Genomic DNA, 19,257 nt, shown 5'->3' on the forward strand with positions numbered 1-19,257 from the left:
GCAGTTTGATTGAATTGGGCCTCTATTCCCGGCGCGATCTATCTGATTGAGTCTCGGCCAAAGAGTGGACTTGTTCCGCGATCGCGACAATTACAGTGAGTAAGTGACCTGACAGACCGTGCTGAATCAGGGCCAATGATTGATGAATCGGATCGACAGGCCTCTAGTCTGTAGCTAAGATGATGGATCGGTCGGTAGAAGCGTTGAAGGGTGAGGGCGTGCTGCAACAGAAGATGATGGTTGTCTCGTCTCAATCGTGCAATGATCGAATGATTGATTTGAGGTCAAGCGGGTGTTGCCGAAGGTTTGACAGGTAAAAGAGGATAAGGATAAGGATAGTACAGGGGTTCTACAGTAAGGACAAGGAAAAGAGCAGCGCGGTCTCGCGATTGTGGTTCGACTGGCAAGCGATAAAAGATGTTTTGCTGGTGAAAAAGAACAGGCAATTTGAGCAGAAGTTCGGAGACGAGCGATGGATGCAAGGAATTCAGTTTGAGGAGAGGGCGGGAAATCGTACGATGGTAACCGGGTATCAGCCCAGTGACGACCAGTCGAGTCCGGGCTTGGCCAAGCTCGTTCTTCTAAAGGAAATACGGATCCCATTTACTAAACTGCTTGCTAGACTAACAAGCGAGTGATGAATTCCCGCTGGTCCCACCTGAACAACTTCGCCTATTGATGCTGTAATACAGTGCGTAGAGTGACTTTCCGTTTATTGATTGTGGCGGACCAGTCCACTGAGACATTTCATGTCCCCAGAGGAGGGGGACTAGGGGGGAGCACGGAAGATTTACAGCCTAGACCTCACCACAGAAGACTTGATTGTTACCCCTCTCCCACCAGTTTAGCTTTTTGGTACAGTTTCCGTCTCAGATAATGCATCTCTACACTGTGTACCTGTCACTACCAACTCTATTAAATCGACTGGAATGAATGACCCTTCCCGTACCGAAAGCGAACCAGGGGTCTGGTCTGTCTCGTCTGCCGTCTTTCAACAAAGCAATTATCGATATTGACATAAAGTCATGATTCAATACTCACATGACAAGTCAAGAGAAACAAACCCCCGCTGTCACAATTGTCTCGGGTCGGCCACGCGAGTCTTATCCCACACACTCATTACCCAGTATGCTCAACGAAAAATTGTACATTCCAGACGGCAATAGACTTCATCTAAGCGATGAGATTCCGGCACTTTGGGTGCCGTTGAATATCGGGCATATATCACAACTGCCAATGACTGACTCTAAAATCAGCTCATCTTGTTTTGAATCTATCGCCTTGTGCAACATCGCTTCGGCAAACTGCATTTTGTATCAACGGATACCAGCAGAGCTGAGCAAGAAAATCAAAGTGCAATCTGACCCGTCTCAGACTTGTTTCCATATCCTGCTTAGCTGCAGATATCTCAGCTGCCCTACCGTTAATCAGGCACCGCCACTGCGAACTATTCCCAGGTCGCCCCACCGCCACGAAATGATCCATCACAGCTTCCTTTCAGCTGCCCGGTACCCTCAGACGCTTTTGCGGAATTCTCCTCATCGTACTCCGTAAGAGGCTAAATCGGAGGATCCATATCGAAGATCAAACTCGCGTCAGTTGTTAGTTTCAACGCTTGATGTTTTCTAATGACGACTCTGCATAAAATGGCTTGTTTATTGCCGATTAGCGACAACTCACAACGATAAGGCGTTGTAAAACCAAACATCCTGGAAACATCTAATGTAGCATGTATCTGAACTCGATTCAATCTAAGCCAAATTCGTATTTTGAAGAAATAATTTGATATACAAAAAAAAAAGGTCTTTAGCAAATAAAGTTGCTTGGTCCTTGCGGCCGTTGATAATAAGTCCCCGCGAGCCCCCGTGGGCCAGCTCTAAACTAGACATGAGGCATTGAGCCAGGAGGATCCATCCAATCTCTTCATAAACCGTGATATCTCAGGAAAACAATGCAATGCAATACCCCACAAATCATCCCACAAAAACTCCAACCGATACCGACCCGTCAGTTTCGTTTACCATACATCATCAGAGCTCTGTACCATCTCCAGCGTTGGTGTCTTGGGCACCATACGTCTCATCCTCTTTCGGTCCTCCTTGGTGATGAGTGACGGTGTCACTGGCATGCATGGCGTGAAGGGCTGGTAGGGGGAGTATGGCACTGCACCAGCTGTGTGAGGAGTCATTGCTCCGCTGGGTGATAGCGGACCCTTCCTCTCAAACACGGTCTGCTTGGTAGTCTGGGCAATGGTGTTGGGAGACGCCAGCGCCGGCTCGTAGGCACGCAAAGGCAGAGAACCACCTGTGCGGACAGCTGTGGGCTCGTAGGCACGCAAGGGTAGAGAACCACCTGTGCGGACAGCTGTGGGTGCGTTGGCGCGCTGGAAGGTCTGACCAGGCTTGGGGGACGCGGGGAGAGATGGGAGAGATGGGAATCGTGCACCTGGCTTGGGGGACGATGGCAGACCGACCAGCGGCACCTGTGAGTGCTCTGAAGTGGCCGACTCAGGGTCACGCTCCGAAGGCGCATACGATACCTGTCGGTGGTGACCAGGAGGGGGCAACTGGTTTCCGATGCGCTCATCGATACTCAGAACACTCTCGGGCGAGATGTCCGGCGTCGGGAGCGGCGCGTGGGTCTTGGCCGGGACAGTCGGGGATCCGTATGGGACTTGGTTGGTGGGGACCGGAGGCGGAGCAGCTGGGGCATATTGTCGGGGAGGAATTGCGTTCATCTCTTGGTATTCTTGGCGGGGGAATTCACCAGTCTGAGGAGTCATGAGAGGTGATGAGATGCTCATGCCCTTCATCGCCTTCTTCTTAGGAGATCGGAGAGCCGAGAGGAACGAAGAGGTCCTTGACTGGGTCTTTTCTTCGCGAGAGGCCGAAAGGTTGAGCGTTGCTGGCTTGGTCTTCTCCTTCTTTGACGGCGACGACACCGAGGACTTCGAGGACAAGGCTGATCCAGAGGCTGAAGGGCGTGGTTGATGGTGAGCAGCGTTAGGAGGAAGAGGAACTTCGTAGACAAGTCCTCGCTTCTTTGCATCCTCATGCTCCAGTACATGCTTGTACATATCTTCAAGCTGTGATTGAGCCATGACTCTGTCTACTGCGACAACGCGAGGATCCACGAAAGGGTTTGTTCCTGGTGCTCCGATGCTCGAGTTTGGTGATGGGTGAATCCACGGGCTAACGCCGCCTTCTTGCAAATCCGGAAAGCCTGGCTTGACGAATGAGGTATCGGTGATGATATTCAGAGACGTGGGTATTTCCTGGGGAAAGTCGGGGCTGACAATGTCTTTGCGCACAACAAACTCGGCTTCGTCGAGGCCAGCTGCTATATGTTCGCGACGCTTCTTGGATAGAGCAAGCAATGTTATGGCGACCAGCACCAATGAGACAGCGTATGCTCCAATTATACCACCGATCTGAGCGGGTAGATATGTCGTGTCTACAGGTCCTCCTGGTATAGGCTTGTCTGTGTCCCGAGCTTCGAGCACCGAGGATAGAAGAGGTCCAGGTTGAGCAGATGCAAGGAGTGGCAGGTGTTGTAGTAGTAGTAGTAGCAGGCCAGACAGAAGTAACAAGCGAGCACCGTCTTGAAGCATCATGAGAAACGAGGTCCAAGGCGAGACACTTATTCTTTATGGGAGGAGCCCAAATTGTGCGATGTGACCTCCTGAACACGACGAGACGAAACACTAGAAGAACATCATGCACGGAAGAGGGAACTTGCGGTCTCAACGAGGTATATAGCGGGCTGGGTCATGATCGTCCATCACCATGCGTTAGCCGCTGGACTATCCAGGGCTGGACGCTGAGTCGCTGGAGAGAGCAATCCAGTGGTCTAGGAGCGGTCGAATCGCAGACGCATGAATGAGCAGGCGCCCGAGAATAGCTCGATACCCTTGGTGATGGGCAACAGTGGTTGCAGGCGATATGTGAGGGTCGAAGTGTGACGAGGCCATCTACAAGATGTGATTGGACGGTTAACCGCTGGGCGATATAGTGTGCTAGTGGATGATTGGTGTTGAGCTGCCATCCACCAACCACCGATACCCACAAGCAACAATCTCTGGTTGGTTCTGTGATCCAATATACCGGGATTGAATACTGCAGTGTTTTTCTCGCTTTACTTTAAAGAGTTCTCTGTGGTTGTCTTTTCTGGCATTAAAGGGTTCCGAGTGGGGCGGGGGCGATCCCATGCTATCACCACCAAGAGGGGTTGTCTACTAAACTTGACGTTCCTGAATTTCAACGTTGGTCCTGACCAGTAACAAGTAAGAATCGCTGATCTATCACTCAGCTAACGGCAGATACGAATCTGTTAGGGTCACTTTGAGGCCCAATTGTGTGTGTTGCCTGCATCTTCCATCCTGTCGGGCCCTGGACCATGTGGGATATTCCCACTCGACTATTCATCATGTGATGTACCCAAGTCTTCAATGAGGTGTTATTCTTTGTGTGACATCAGGTTATTCGGCATCGCTAGATCAATGGCGCTGTTGGTCTCCTCGAATAGAAGGCTCGTCACGGCGTTTATTATATAAAGTTGCACTACTATCGCACGACTGCAGCTTCATACTATCCTGAGTTGGTTACTTTGGTGATATGGTTGGCGGTTGCTTGCTGGAGACATGACGATTCCAATTTCAGAACCATGTTCGGTGGTGATACAACGAAAATATGTTGATGCGGTGAGTATCTATTTATTTTTCTTAACCGGCGTGTAAGTGAGGAACGAGTTGATGATATCCACAATGAAAACCACCTTCAAAAAGGTTATCAAAAAGTCCCGTGTATGATTTGCGTAGTAATACTCTAGAGGTTAGAAAAATGCCGATATTAATAGAGAGAAGATCTACATTATTGACCCATTGAAACAATTGTGAGAAGCTCTCTTGGTTGTGTCTCAGTCTTAATGATCAATCACTTGCTGTAGTGGGATATCACAGTCGCAACGAACTTTTGGACTTGACTAGCGGTGACTAATGCGTGATAGCATGATGGTGATAGTGATGAATGATGTACAGTATTAGCGTTTTTGTGATGTGATCTGAAGAAACAAAATGTGGTCAGCGCAGCACATCACAAACAATATTTGTCAAAGCGAGCAGTTTATACATGTCTCAACAATATGATCACAACTATTACTTATCCTAGCTTGACTGGATATCATCACTGGCCTTCCCATGTCACAGAATTGGATTGATTCGTAAACAATTACAGCGTAAACATTGATTGTCAAGGCAGTATAGATGGAAATACTCCAAGGCCTACCCTACGACATTTGCCATGTTGGATTCTCACGTGACATCGCGAAAATCCTTGTCGCGTCGCGAGATCCGTTGGCTACTCCATCAACGCGCAAGCCCCTCTACCGAAAGCGATAGAGTGGCAGCCGATATTCTTTAAACCCCCATTCGAGCAATCTCGCATGGGCCTACATACTTCGATGATACCTTTCTCTTTGATAGAACAAAAATATCCCGTGGATTCGTCCACGTACCCATCATGTCCTCAACAGCACAAGATGCGATTCTCCAATCGCTGAATGATGCGCAACGCCGCGCTGTGACTTCAACCGCATCAACCGTTGCAATCCTCGCGGGCCCTGGAAGTGGAAAAACTCATACTCTTACATCGCGAGTAGTATGGCTTATCCAGAACGTTGGCTACCGCCCTTCCGATGTCATCGTCGCAACCTTTACCGTCAAGGCCGCCAGGGAGATGAAAGAGCGAATCGGGAAAACACTGGGCGAGGAATGCGAAAAGAAGATTGTACTTGGAACTTTTCACTCGATCGCTCGAAGATATCTATCAATATACGGGAACCGAATCGGATTGGACTCCAAATTCGGCATCGCAGACGATGGAGACTCCAGGGCAATTATCCAGCGAATCTGCAAGAGGCTGGAACTTAATATCGAACCATACCACGCAAAATCATGGATCAGCAAAGAAAAGGCGAAAGGTCCAAATGCCATGGTGCCGCCTCCAACACAGAAGGGCAGAAAAGAGAACCCAGCATTGAGGACATGCTTCCAGGAATACCAGGCCCAACTCAAAAGATCGAACCTACTGGACTACGACGATCTCCTGGTCAAATGCGTCGAACTGCTTCGAGACCACCCGGCATGCGTGTCCAACGTCCAGACTGTCCTCATCGACGAATATCAAGATACCAACGGCATTCAATACGAACTTATGAAACTCTTCGCCCAAGCACAACAACGAATAACGATCGTTGGCGACCCCGATCAGAGTATCTATGGCTGGCGCTCGGCCGAAGTCAAGAACCTCTTCCGCTTATTGCGAGAATACCCCAATACAGACGAAATATCACTGGAAGAAAACTATCGATCGTCACAATCCATCCTCGATGTATCGCTTACTGTCATTCAGCAAGACAAAAAGCGTTACAAGAAAGTTCTACTGCCGGTCCACACTAAGGGAGCACAGCCGGTACTAAGAACATTGAAAAGCTCGTCTGCTGAAGGCGAATGGATTGTTTCAGAGATCAAGCGAGTGGTCATGATGTTTGGAGATATGCTCAAGTTTGAAGATGTCGCAATTCTCTTGAGATCTGCTGCCCTTTCCCGTCACATCGAATCAGCTCTTGGAAAAGCTGGTGTCGCATATCGAATGATTGGAGGACACAAATTCTACGAACGAAAGGAGATTAAAGTGTTAATCGACTATCTCCGGGTAGTCAGTCAGCCTGACAACAATGATGCGCTTGCCAGGATCATTAATGTACCCCGACGAGGTATTGGAGAGGCAACGATCAAGTCATTGATCGAAGAAGCAGAGCAGTCCGACATGAGTCTCTGGACCTTGATTTTGAAACACTGCAGAGGCAATCGGAAAGCCAAAGCCAACATCAGACCTAAAATGGAGCAAAAAATCAATACAGAACTCATCCGTACCATTACGAGTCTACAAAAAGAAGCCAGCCAAATCAGCCAGAGTAGCCCTGTTACGCTGGTTAATTTGATAGAGCAATTATTAACACACCTCGATTTTAAGAAGTACCTGGAGGAAGAATACACAGAAGAGCACGAACAACGATGGGCCAACGTTCAGGAATTTATCAATTTGGTCAGCGATTTCATGAAAGACTTTGGCGCACCAGATGAAGATGCACTTCCGGAAATCGACAATTTGGATCAGGTAAAGGATGACGATATGCTGGGCCGTTTTCTGGCCAACGTGTCGCTGGCGTCGGATGCGCAGAACAAGGGCAACACAACAGAACAGAAATCCCTGGTCACAATCTCGACAATTCACGCTGCGAAGGGGTTAGAATGGCCAGTTGTCTTTGTACCATCAGTTTATACTGGATCAATACCTCACTCGAGATCCGAAGACACCGACGAAGAGCGACGCCTCTTGTACGTAGCAATGACACGGGCGCAAGCATTGCTGTATCTAAGCTGCCCACTCTACGGCTCCCAAGGAATGAGCAGCAAGGTCGAGCTGTCACCTTTTGTAGCACCGTTCGCGTCCAAGGAGTTTGCCAAAAAGGGCCCATCATTTGATCGAGCGGTTGTGGAAGGCGTTGCCAAAATTCTTGGGCGAGACGCTCCATCTGAAAAGACAGTTTTTGGAAAGCTCCCACCTATGTTCTCAGTCGAAGACGATAAGTTCCCAACCGATCCTATTGACCCCAAGAATGTCGAAAGGTACGATGAGGAATCCGGTCGACAGTATTCTCGCGCACCGAAGCGGCAGCGTGTCTCGAACTCTACCACTTCCCATGATGAATCAGATGAGCTTCCCTGGCAGAGAGAGTATGCTACAACGATGGAACAGTCATCTGATTTTACAGTCGCTGCTTTGCCAGGCTTCACAACCGCCGGGGCTCACAGAGTCGCGCTTGATGCTGCGGCAGCTGCTGCACCACAACCAGCCAGTTCGAAGTCAGGACCAAAGAAGGGATCAACTAAACGAGGCGTTGGTCAGAAAAGTATGCTTGGATGGCTCAATCAAGGACCAAACGCCCCTAAACCTCCGCCCGAACCGCAACCGCAACCGCAGAGTAGGTCTCTTGCACAGGCTCGGTATCAATCTGTTTTATCGCGACAGAACAGCAGGTTACCATCACCACCTGAACCGAAAAAGCCATTGATTGATCCTGAATTGGCGGAACACAAATTACCATCTGCACGACCTCTAGCGAAGCCTAATGTGCCCAAGATTAACGTCGGCGGCCCCCAGAAAGCCTATTCCTGCTTCTCTAGTTCACCTCCACGACCTCCATCGAAAAGGGAGCCCGAAGAAGCCGAGCAAGAAGTCATGCCTAACAAGCCTGCTTCAACTCTTCATGCGACAACGTTTATGTCGGTCAGGCCGAATGGTGGTGTACGACGACCGGTTGGGCTGGGGCCGGCACCAACGATGGACCGATTGAGAAAGCCGTTTAAACCGCTGACGATGAATCGACCGCAACGGCCGAGCGGTTGATGAAGTCATGTGCAATGTTGGAGTAATGGTGATTATGTTTAAAAGCGAGGCGTTTGTGGATCGTTAGGCTTAACAGTTAAGCATAACGGATTAGTTGTAAGGGTCATGTTGCTCAAGATACATATATAGACTGTTTGTAACTCGATTGGAACTGGAAGAATCACAAACACCAGAAAACAATCATCAATTGAATCTACAATCATCTCTTACCACAAAAACCGATTTCAATAGTTCAACAAACCACAATCTTCACTTACTTCAACCCCGCCAACATGTTGTCCACCATCATCACCCGCTTCTCCACCTCAGCTCTACAGGGCGCTCGCAGGTATATCTCAACTACCGCGCCTAAGCAAAACACTATTATAAGCAACAGGACTTCATCTTCCCTCATGAGCAAATGGAACAGACTCTCCCCTCAGAAAAAACGGTACGCCAAGGCAGGCATCGCAGTTGTTGCCGCTACTGATGTTTATGTGCACTACACCTACTGGCCTTCCATTCAAAGCTTTTTCAGTGGCATAGAGAAGGATGGAAGGAACTAAAGGAGTTATGGATTTACACACACATGTATCAATCAATGAACGGAGTTCTTACAAAGGAACCCGGTTCAGCATTGGAGCTACAACGACAACATGTGAATGGATATAGAGATTACAGGATTATACGATATTCAATTTAACCTTTTGTCAACTTCTTAACGTCCAGGTCTATTCTTAAGAGGCTAGTGTACGGTGCTAGTGGCCGGGTGACATAACTATTCCGCTCCTCAAGGTATCAGAAGAATTCCTTGAAGCATAAGGGACGAAATCAACGGGTTAGCTTATACGATTTAGACCAGATTCTTAGGTTGCTTATTTTTGTACCCTAAGGCTTATGAGGCCAACTTTTCTGCTAGACTGGCCGCTCTCTTCCAGTGACCCGAAGGTAGCTAGGGACAAGTTTGAGAGTTGATGAGGCAATCAAAGACGTTCAAAAGCGTCAGGTATAACTAGCTCTTGCCGCTTAGCCGAATGCTGAAGAATGCAAACCGTTCAGCGGGCATGATTGGATCTTTAGGTTTCTTCGAGGCTGATTTCACAAACAACGACAACGAACATCAATGAACAAGGGATTCAATCATATTGCTTTTGATTTGATCTACAGCCTCTCTTTACGACTCGTAAATGAACAATTGTCGGTGGCCAAGCCTGGACTTGGCTTGTGTACATACACATGACTATGCCACTCCGCAAACTGACTCGAGCCAGCCTTGGATCAGCTATGTCAATATCTGAAGGCGAAAACACAGACACTTTTGATAAACAACATGATTCTCAATAAGGAATGAGAATCGTCTTGGCTTGAATCTCGATGAAGAAGCACGTGGAGTCTCCAAAGAAGGGCTGACGACGATCTCTCAACGATAGGTACTTTTTTTTTCGGTGTGTTGTCATTTTTTCTTTCTTTTTACTAGCGATCAGATACTGCATGTGTGTCTGAAATCTACCAAGAACCAGTCCTCCGGGTAAAAGGAAGAAGCAAGAAAAAGCAAAGTGCTCAGTGCACAAAACGTCAGGAAGTTGATGTGATACGTAGAACAAGGGCCCCTGTCAAAGGAACTTTATACCATGCTAGACTTGCAGACTAGGTCCATCATACCCTTGTATTTTTCCCTGTGACGCGAAAAAGTCAAGTCCCCGCTAGAGGGGGTTTGAGAGTACTATAGTACATAGCTAGGGAGGATGCCAAGTTATTCCCGAATCATGTTACATGGGAAAAGGATCTCTCGGCGGGCTTGACGCGGTAAAAAGAAGAATAATTTAGTTCAAGCAGGGGTTTGATGTAACTGGGAAGACGGTAATTAGACGGTACGGTAGCTAGTTGAAGCTGAGACTCTAACGCGACGTCAAATCCTACTAGACGACTGTTGGAACTAGATTATGGTTAGGGTAACGCCTTGTCAACTAACTTGACTGGGCGTTACGCCTTGCTACCTAATTAATGACTGCCGAGACAAGCCCGCTGAGATCCAGTTAATCCAGAACCAACTGCAGCGGCAGTGCAGGTTTATACAGGCGTTATGAAAACTCCGAAGATCGATTTGAACAACTATTTTTCAGGCCGCATAACTGGCCGTAGATTGGACTAGTTAAATCAGTAGACGAGAAGATAAACAGGATAATGAATAAAACAATGGTGTTCTGATTTGATACAGCATGAATTGCTATGCTGAAGTAGTATTTTGTATTACATTAACTCTTTATTTCCCCTGGTATATCCAATTTTCCAAAACTCCATAACCCAACTGACCATGTTAAACATCCAATGTCGACTTCGCAGGTGATACCTCGTATGTTCGAGTGACCATGATACCGTCCCGAGTGTCGCCGCGCCCGCTCATCGTGCTTCCAGCTTGAACTTCACCCTTGTTGCTGTAACCCATAAACTCGGACTTGCCGACGATGTGCTCCTCGCTCGAGTTATCGTCGAGTTGTGTCATGTACTTTGATTTGTTGGGTCGGTTCGAAGAGATGCCGCCTGAGATGCCAGAGCCTCCGATGGTCGCCAGAGCGTGGCCGTGCTTGTGGACGTAGCTGCTGCCTCCCTTGTCGCGGCTACTGCCCTTACTAGAGACGAGCCATTTGGAGGCGGAGAAGAGGGGTTTGATTGCGGCGGCGTTGACAGCGATGATGGCGACGAAGGTCTCTCGGATGGCCCAGATGGTCGACGTGTTGATACCCTGAATATCCCTACCAGTTGTTAGAAAGATTGGAAGAGGATCGGGGATTAGAGTGCTTACCGCAGAGAGAAGACGCAGCGAAGAATTGTTGCGACAATGATAAAGATACCGGAACAAAGGAGAACTCCAATCAACAACTTTCGCTTGATGCTGAGCTTGACTGCCCACAATAGAGGAACGGGGATAGAAACGATAAAGACATCGGTTCTAATGTTTGTTAGCAAAAGAAGAGACAAGGACAGAGCAGCAGTTGGTAACTTACACAACATTGAACACGACCAGGGTAAGGTAATTAGCAACAGCGAGTGTGCAAGAATCTATTACGTTATAAGACTCGAATATTCCAACAGACAGGGACAAACTTACCACCTGGGTTGGGATAGACCTGCCAGTTCTTATGAACAGGAGTGCAATGGCCCCAAATCGCAGCAATGACACTGAGATAAGAGATGATGGTACCGATCTGTGTCCAGATGACAAACTTTCTCTGCCAAAGGCCAAACCTAGGAACAATTCCTGTTAGTAAATGCCCAGAGGAGAAGAGAAAGAATTATGCGTACGTCATGCGACTGTATAGACAAAGCATGACTCCCTTTAAGCAAAAGATGAGAGTAACATAAAAGTTCCATCCTGCAAGGAGACACTTTGAGCCGAATTCTCGCTTGGCAATTTCTGCGGCTGTCAAGTTGGCACCCATCTCGTCGGTAACGTCGATGTTGGTTCCAGATTGACCGATTAGTTCCAGCATAACCAACTCGGCCTGCAGAGGTTAGTTGTGTGAGTTTGACATTGGAGGTAACAGAGATGAGGGAGAACATACTGTCCAAAAGAATAACGAAGCAACAGCAAAGTAGTCATCTCCTTGCCATCCTTTGAAACCAACTGTTTTCCATCTTGCAAAGTAACGAAGAAGAAGGATCAGAGTACCGAGGCCGTACTCTATCCAAGCTTCTGTCTGAAAGGGAGAGGCGGGCATGTTGGTAAGGACTGACGAGGTTGAAAATGCAGATGCAGATGAGACAAGAGATTGAGTTCTGTCAATGTAAGTGATACGGTAGATGCAAGCCACGTTTATGTGATTCGGGAATTAGAGTGCTGGACAGTTTATGGGAATAGCAGGGACAGCCATGTTATGAACTACTTAACATAGTACCTGGTTTAGCTAGCTAGCGAATCTTGATGATGCCAATAGGTTTACATCCTGGAGGATTTTCCCACGGCCCCTTTCCTCCGAGTTTCAAGGCGGCATTGACCATCTCGTGGTCTTGCCTCGCCCTGCCTTGCCCTGTAGATTGACCTCATCTGAGTGAGTCCTTGCTTGCGTAAACTCGAACTCGCCCCTCATCTTCCCCTTTGCCGCCGTGCCGCTAGATACCTTGTCTGGTGGACCCTGAGAGGTTTGGTATCCCCGAGTGCATGAGTCAGTTGATCGTGATTGGTGTATATGGTATCGATGGGGGGATTACATACACGTTCCTGCTTCTATACGGGAATTGTTACTCGCATGTACTATGTATATACGGCACTTGTTGCGTTCCAGGCTTTGTTTCTTCTGACTCTTGATCCTTGAACCTTGGCAATACTCTCTGAACAAATCGAATCATATCTCCCTCAACTCCACAGCTGTGTTGGAGTTGTTCGCTTCCAAATCCTTCCTTTTGGTCAGAAACCTGGTTGATACATGCATTGCATATGCAGATCCACACTGTTGGTTTGTCCCTTGTAAAAAAGAAAAGAAAAAGAGGAGAAGCATCATAGTACTTTATACATACATAATGCCTCTCGAGCTATGCTGCTCGAATTGAACCGTCACGGCAATGTATTCAACTTAGTCAATACCCTGACCAAAGATCAGCACTGTCTGCGGAGATAACTGAACTAGGGGAGGTGTTCCAGGTTAGTATCCGTACAGACCCATACATAAGGCAGGCCAAGGATGAGAAGGAATGGTTGGTTGATGCCAAGAAAGTATCCGGATCCGCACTTACAGGATAATTTCAGGACGTGCTTCTGTAGTTTGATCCACTGATGCGTCCCTTTAGCTAGTTGTGGAAGTAGCTTAGGTCTGGAGAAATTGGAGCTAAACTCAGCCTTTGAACTTTGATAAACCTATTAGAACGCGAGGATCTTCAAGACTAAGTTCCATGTTGGTATAGTATGGTGTACGTATCTCTAACGATGTCAGCGTTTCTTGTTATTCTTTCTGTCCTTCCATTATCAGAAACTAAGACATGATGTACATGAAGATTGTACTATGCATGCATCGTGAAGAAGTTCAAAGCACATATACCCTGCAGCCAAGCCATTCGGTTATGCGTGAAAATAGGGGATTAAAAGGCCCGGGCAGAGCTTGAATGGTTTTATGCTTCTTTTGGCCCGCAATGCAACGTTGTTGATCATCAGAACGACTATACCCAGGGGCCATCCCCGATTGGTCAACTTGGTAGAAACGTTGAGGGTTTCTGGGGTTAAATACGCTTAGTCAAGTGGTAAATCTGCCTTTTACTACTGTACTACACAAAGCAGCTCCTTAAGTACTTAGCAGGCACACTGCTAACGACGATTCCGTTCTTGGCATTCCGATTCCGATAAACTGAGGCTTCTTTCAGAGCCCTTTCAAGGAATTGGGAAACCGACCGGGTTGAAGCACTCAGGAACGACGTCTTTATTGGGTTTGGTATGATGGATCTCTCATGCAATGAATCCCTTTCCTTTCCACCAACCCCATGAAACCTCCCAATAGTAAGGCGAGACAGAGGCAAGACAGGACAGGGACAAGGCTACTGAATGGCACCACTTTCGTTCCTTTGGATGGGGTAGTCTAGTTAGTTTGTGGTGGAACTGGCCCAAGTTACACCATTATAAGAGATTCATAGACGCCATCCAACGTGGCTTGTACTTGTCTATTTCCTATTCCCATATACCTCCTCTTCCTCGTAATATAAAAAACCTCATATCTTATCAAACTGTACTATACACGAAAAAAGACAACATGGCTGTTCCGGAAACAACATATGACTTTATCGTCTGCGGGTAAGCTTTGCCCATATCACTGCTGTGCATAACCAACAGTTTACTGACTCATTTCATCACAGTGGCGGTACATCCGGATGTGTTGTTGCTGCACGTCTTGCTGAAGATCCTAATGTCAAGGTCCTCGTCATCGAGGCTGGCCAACACAATGAGCATCTTGAGAATGTCCACATGGTTGGAGGGTAAGTATCTGATCACATCTGATCAGCTGTCTTTGACCCAGTATGAGAATGTAAATAACCAACTCTTTGACAGATGGTCTCAGAACTTTGACAAGGAGACTGATTGGAATGTCATCTCTACACAAGGTCCTGGTGTCAACAACCGTCAAGTGAAGCTCAGTCGAGGCAAGTTCCTTGGCGGTTCTTCAGGATGCAACGGTACTTTGATGGTCAAGGGAATGGTAAGTTTGCGATACTGTTGGCGCTCATTACATTCTTGACTAATATTTTATAGAAACAAGATTATGACGACTGGAACCTTCCCGGCTGGAGCGGCGATGACATGTTTAAGTATATGGCCAAGGTATGTGCTTTACGAACTTGCATATTTTCTTGAATACTAACATGACGTATAGGCTGAGCACTTTCACACAAAAGACTGGTTCAAAGAGACCAAGGGATCTCACGGATATGAGGGCCACGTCCACACTGAGCCCCATGACTTGGCTCCCATCTCCAACATGATCGCAGAGTCCATGGTCTCAAAGGGTCTTCCCCTGGATCACGACATGTTCGCCACTGGCGAGAACAACCACGGATGCGGCCACTCAGTGAGAACAGTCCACCAAGGTCTCCGTACTACAAGTGCAGACTTTATCACCAAGCAAAAGCCCAGAGACAACCTCCACCTCATGGTTGAGACTCACGTTGAGAAGGTGCTTATCGAGAAGGACGCTCAAGGTGAGCTCAAGGCTACTGGTGTTCGAGCTGTCAAGCCTGATGGTACTTTTGTCGAGCTCAAGGCTTCCAAGGAGATTATTGTTAGTGGAGGAGCTTACTGTTCGCCCAACATCCTCAACCGATCAGGCATTGGCGCCAAGGATGAGCTCGAGAAGCATGGTATTACTACCCTTGTTGACCTCCCAGGTGTCGGAAAGAACCTCCAGGATCACTTGATCGTCTTCATGTTCTACGAGACAGACAAGGAGGGCATCACAACCGATTCTCTCGTTTACCACGGCGACGCCTTGTCAAAGGCCCTCACCCAGTGGAAGGAGGAGAAGAAGGGTCCCATGACTGCCTTCCCCTTTGGAATCTTTGCTTATGCCCGAATTGACGAGCGTCTTAAGGACTCTGAGATCTGGAACTCTGCTCCCCGAAAAGAAGGTCGTGATCCTATGGGCCTGACTCCCAAGCAGCCCCAGATCGAATTCTTCACTACCGAATGCTACGGTGGCCCTAAGCAGTTCGACCAGTTCCCTGTCAACGGTAACCACGCATTCAGCATGATTGCTGAGCTCTTCGCCCCCAAGTCTCGCGGCACCGTCACTTTACGCAACGCCGAAGCCACAGCCGTCCCGGTAGTGGATTGCAACTACCTCTCAGACCCTCTGGACCTCGAAGTCCTCGCCGAGGCGTGCGCGTTCGGCAATGAGATCATCGTCGAGGGTGCTGGCACAAAGGACATTGTCAAGGGCTCATGGCCTTCTGACTTGGTGCACCATAAGCACAAGACGCGCGATGACTGGAAGGAGTACGTCAAGGATAACGCCACGACGTGCTACCACGCCAGCGGAACTTGCGCCGCTGGAAAGAAGGACAACCCTAAGGCTGTCGTTGACGAGAAGCTGCAGGTTCACGGCGTCAAGGGGCTGAGAGTTGCTGATTGCTCCATCATGCCTACTGTGAACAACGGACACACCCAGATGCCTGCTTATGGAATTGGTGAGAAGGCAGCTGATATGATTAAGGAGGCGTGGGCTTAGATTAGCGTTGAGTCGATGCAGATGGAGATACATACCCCAAAGTAGTTAAATGATAATTAATGAGTTGCTTTTAATACTTGTTGTGCCTATTGGTTGAGACGGTTCTATCAATCATTTTTCCGATAGGATGTCAAAGTACCAGCTTTCCGGTAACCCGGATTTGACAGTGAGACACTGCAGACGTTTTCCTTCATTCTTCCCCTGCATCTTGTCTCGGAATCGTCGGTTTGAGTGTCAAACTCATTTCAACAAGCATGTGAATCCTGTCCCTCGGGTGAAGCTCATACCCTGGTCCAATGTCAAGGTCAAGGTCTATATGCAGATCCGTTTCTGTACGTGTCCTGAATTGGCTTGTCTTATTCTCCTACCCCAGTCTAGAAGAAATTACGATCTTTCTGAGACCGCCACAAAAAAGTTCCTGCAGAAACGTTGCAGACTTTTGACAGGCTTGCTAAACAGCGGAAAGGAAGAACCGCCTCTACGGCTTGTCGATCTTTCAGGAGACTGTTCCTTCAAAAAAGGAAGGTCTTTAACTGGACTAGGTTGTCCTGGTGATCGCCAATTGGGGCTGTCCAGACCTAGGCCAGGATACTGTAATAGTTGGGGTTCAAGTTAGACCCAAGGCCCAGGTTTTGATCGATCAAGCTCAAACTCAATTGATGAAATTATGTGAGAACATGTTGATCAGATCTTCTGTCCTTGTCCTTGTCCTTGCTCTTGAGCCCTGCCATGACGGTAAGTTGAGCCGGTGCTTTGACATGAGCGCTGATCCATTGAAACGAGATTGACATCTACAAGACAGACTTGGTTGGGCTTTCTTTTGACACCTCATCATTGGGGATAACTCAACACTTAATCAATCTACTAGGGACACATAAACACAAGCTTTCTGTATCCATAATGTGGTTAAAATGTCTGTGGTTCATGGTAGTCCAAGGGACCAGCGCTTAGTGGAAGCCTCCTTAAATAGCTCTGCGTTAGCTGTCAAAACTGACAAAAGCCACTAGCAAAAGTTTCTAATTATCAGATCACTTGTGATTAGGTCAAGGCAAAAAAAAAAAAGCCCAGTAAAAAAGCCTGAACCGAACCTAGTTGCCTAACAGAAAATAGCTCAAGATTGCAGCACAATATGTTGTCAGAGTCTTTGAAGAGAGTCCATCCCGCATTCCGGTATTGGTATATAATGCTCACAGACCGTATAGTACAAAAGAAATAAGTTATTGCTCAGTGGTATCTTGAATTCCAAAGACTGTTGTCCAAACCTCCTCCATTACCATTCCTCCAAACTTCCAACATTTCGTGTCATATCGTAATCAACTCTCATACTGCACCGTCACAGTTTTCGTCTGTAAGATGGCTGGTTTGATCGTTCCGCCAACGATGCCCTTTTCTGAATCCGAGTCCATCCATCCAGCAGTTTGTGTATCATCCGCGTTCCCTACACTTGTTCTCGTCTCATGTCCCACGCCCTTCACGGGTCCCATAATAAAGTCTTCAGCAGGTGAATCACGTCCTTCATCGAATTGCGAATAGTTTGTTCGTTTACGTCGGCCTTGGGACGAAGGGGCAAGCTTGGAGCCTGCAGTGTCAGATTTGCCGTATTTCGAAGATCGACCTGTTTTGCTGCCATAGCGAGACTCGCCGATGAGCTTGGGTGCGACGTGCTTGAAGAACTTGCGGAGTGTCGGCATCGTAGCGCACATGATAATGAGATTTGACTCGACGATACTATAAGTCACTTGATTAGATCATAAATCTGGGATGAACGGGGAGTACTTACATCCATATACTCGGATATGCAATTTCCCAAGACAAGTCCATACTCTTTAACATTCCTGGTAGAAGCGATATCCTCACGATGGATGTGATAACAGTCAAAGAACCAATCGTAAAGATCCCCATCAGGCCAATCTTTTGCTTGAAAGGTAGCTGAAGCTTAAATACCATGGGGAGCGGGAGAACAAAAAGGATAACGTCGCTTGCGATATTGACGGCTGCCGTAGCAAAGTACAATACTGGCTGGTTGACGCAACTACCTCCTGTAACAGTGATATCCCAGTTTTTGTTGATAGGATGGCAAGCAAACATGACGGCGAAGAACAGACCAACGGTATATCCGCCGATGAAGAACATAGAGGAGTAAACGGCAATCTTGAACCATCTCTGAGGAGACAGGCGGAGGTAGAAAATTAGGAGAGCAATTTTGGCGAGGGATCCGCAGACGACATATATAATGGCAGCTACGTAGACGTCCTATTCAATAGTATGTTAGTACTTTCTCCTCTAGATGAGTATTCAAGTCGAGAGTTCGGTGAGTTCTGACCCTGAGATATCTATTGAATGTTGTAATCGGTATTTCCCAAGCATGAACACCTCCAGCCCCTGAAGCAAACATGTCTAATAAATGATCAGTATAAAAGATCTGAAAGGGTACTCAATAAGACTTACCGAGACATAAAGCTACTGTCGCGACAGCGAGTGCCTGCAAGTGTAGTGATTAGTATCTATCTAGTGTAGTCAGGTCATCTAAGCAAATGGTGCGAGCCATTGGTACTGCTTAGATAGCGATCTAGTGACCGTAATTGAATGCACGTACGTATGAGAATATGAGTAACCCTATGCGAATTGTCAGCATTCTATCTCGTCAAGGTCGATCGATCACGTCAACAACATCCGAGCAACCCTTGCAAAGATCGTCTGTTTCACCCGTGGACCAACAGAGCAAGAAAAAAGAAAAGACTCACAATCGTCGAACTGCAATCCTCCTGTGAGAAATATCTTGACATACATCCTCTGCATGAAGAAGAGGAAACTGATGGCCAACCCGAACCCAGCTACGAGATACGCATCTGGAACACCTTGTCTTGCTGGGTTGTCAAAGTTCACCACATAGCCCTCTGGCGGTGGGAAGAGCACCATTACTCCATCTATCGTCGTCATCGTCTCGGGGTTTCGTTGCTGTCAAAGGAGTGTGTTGTTGAGTTTGGTTGAGTTATCGAGGAGACAGAGAAAGACGAAGAGGAGAAAGAGAGGGGATGGAGGCTCCTTCAAATGTAACCCGAAGAGAATGCGGCTCGAAACAGTCCTTCAACAAGAGATATGCAGGG

The 19,257-nt window shown here is 47.6% G+C and overlaps 5 protein-coding genes across 5 annotated transcripts; 2 read left to right on the forward strand and 3 right to left on the reverse strand.

Annotated features, from left to right (window-relative positions):
• Positions 1–2,017: 2,017 nt before the first annotated feature.
• Positions 2,018–3,610, reverse strand: EDB82DRAFT_426704 (uncharacterized protein; the record flags this gene model as incomplete). The annotated part of the gene is made up of 2 exons (XM_065607653.1): positions 2,018–2,304; positions 2,350–3,610. 2 exons carry the CDS (start codon positions 3,608–3,610, stop codon positions 2,018–2,020), a joined length of 1,548 nt encoding a protein of 515 aa, XP_065464542.1.
• A 1,621-nt stretch (positions 3,611–5,231) lies between these two features.
• On the forward strand, positions 5,232–8,679 carry EDB82DRAFT_495345 (P-loop containing nucleoside triphosphate hydrolase protein). The gene has a single exon (XM_025733374.2). The coding sequence runs from the start codon at positions 5,517–5,519 to the stop codon at positions 8,466–8,468; it is 2,952 nt and encodes a 983-aa protein (XP_025584288.2). The 5' UTR covers positions 5,232–5,516; the 3' UTR covers positions 8,469–8,679.
• A 1,952-nt stretch (positions 8,680–10,631) lies between these two features.
• Positions 10,632–12,478, reverse strand: EDB82DRAFT_131336 (uncharacterized protein). Its single transcript, XM_025733378.2, has 6 exons — positions 12,011–12,478; positions 11,751–11,950; positions 11,557–11,693; positions 11,453–11,507; positions 11,251–11,397; positions 10,632–11,200 (listed from the first exon to the last, which is right to left on the reverse strand). Exons 1-6 carry the CDS (start codon positions 12,164–12,166, stop codon positions 10,765–10,767), a joined length of 1,131 nt encoding a protein of 376 aa, XP_025584289.1. The 5' UTR covers positions 12,167–12,478; the 3' UTR covers positions 10,632–10,764.
• A 1,704-nt stretch (positions 12,479–14,182) lies between these two features.
• Positions 14,183–16,150, forward strand: EDB82DRAFT_428549 (uncharacterized protein; the record flags this gene model as incomplete). The annotated part of the gene is made up of 5 exons (XM_025733379.1): positions 14,183–14,223; positions 14,286–14,405; positions 14,479–14,626; positions 14,680–14,748; positions 14,801–16,150. 5 exons carry the CDS (start codon positions 14,183–14,185, stop codon positions 16,148–16,150), a joined length of 1,728 nt encoding a protein of 575 aa, XP_025584290.1.
• A 1,254-nt stretch (positions 16,151–17,404) lies between these two features.
• On the reverse strand, positions 17,405–19,144 carry EDB82DRAFT_131415 (uncharacterized protein). The gene is made up of 6 exons (XM_025733380.2): positions 18,895–19,144; positions 18,747–18,766; positions 18,599–18,632; positions 18,474–18,547; positions 17,931–18,403; positions 17,405–17,878 (listed from the first exon to the last, which is right to left on the reverse strand). Exons 1-6 carry the CDS (start codon positions 19,088–19,090, stop codon positions 17,464–17,466), a joined length of 1,212 nt encoding a protein of 403 aa, XP_025584291.1. The 5' UTR covers positions 19,091–19,144; the 3' UTR covers positions 17,405–17,463.
• Between the last annotated feature and the right edge of the window lie 113 nt (positions 19,145–19,257).

This window comes from Fusarium venenatum, assembly GCF_020744135.1.
Source record: "Fusarium venenatum strain MPI-CAGE-CH-0201 chromosome Unknown EDB82scaffold_2, whole genome shotgun sequence".
NCBI classification, from domain to species: domain Eukaryota; kingdom Fungi; phylum Ascomycota; class Sordariomycetes; order Hypocreales; family Nectriaceae; genus Fusarium; species Fusarium venenatum.

Excerpts from the sequence above, each read along its gene's own strand:
- EDB82DRAFT_495345 (XM_025733374.2), top strand. The coding sequence starts at position 5,517 with ATGTCCTCAACAGCACAAGATGCGATTCTCCAATCGCTGAATGATGCG.
- EDB82DRAFT_131336 (XM_025733378.2), bottom strand. The coding sequence starts at position 12,166 with ATGCCCGCCTCTCCCTTTCAGACAGAAGCTTGGATAGAGTACGGCCTC. Across the intron at positions 11,508-11,556 it reads GGTCTATCCCAACCCAGGTG|ATTCTTGCACACTCGCTGTT; the intron begins GTAAGTTTGTCC and ends ATAACGTAATAG. Across the intron at positions 11,201-11,250 it reads CGCTGCGTCTTCTCTCTGCG|GGATATTCAGGGTATCAACA; the intron begins GTAAGCACTCTA and ends AACAACTGGTAG.
- EDB82DRAFT_131415 (XM_025733380.2), bottom strand. The coding sequence starts at position 19,090 with ATGACGACGATAGATGGAGTAATGGTGCTCTTCCCACCGCCAGAGGGC. Across the intron at positions 18,767-18,894 it reads AGGATTGCAGTTCGACGATT|GGTTACTCATATTCTCATAC; the intron begins GTGAGTCTTTTC and ends CAATTCGCATAG. Across the intron at positions 18,633-18,746 it reads GGTTACTCATATTCTCATAC|GCACTCGCTGTCGCGACAGT; the intron begins GTACGTGCATTC and ends CTACACTTGCAG.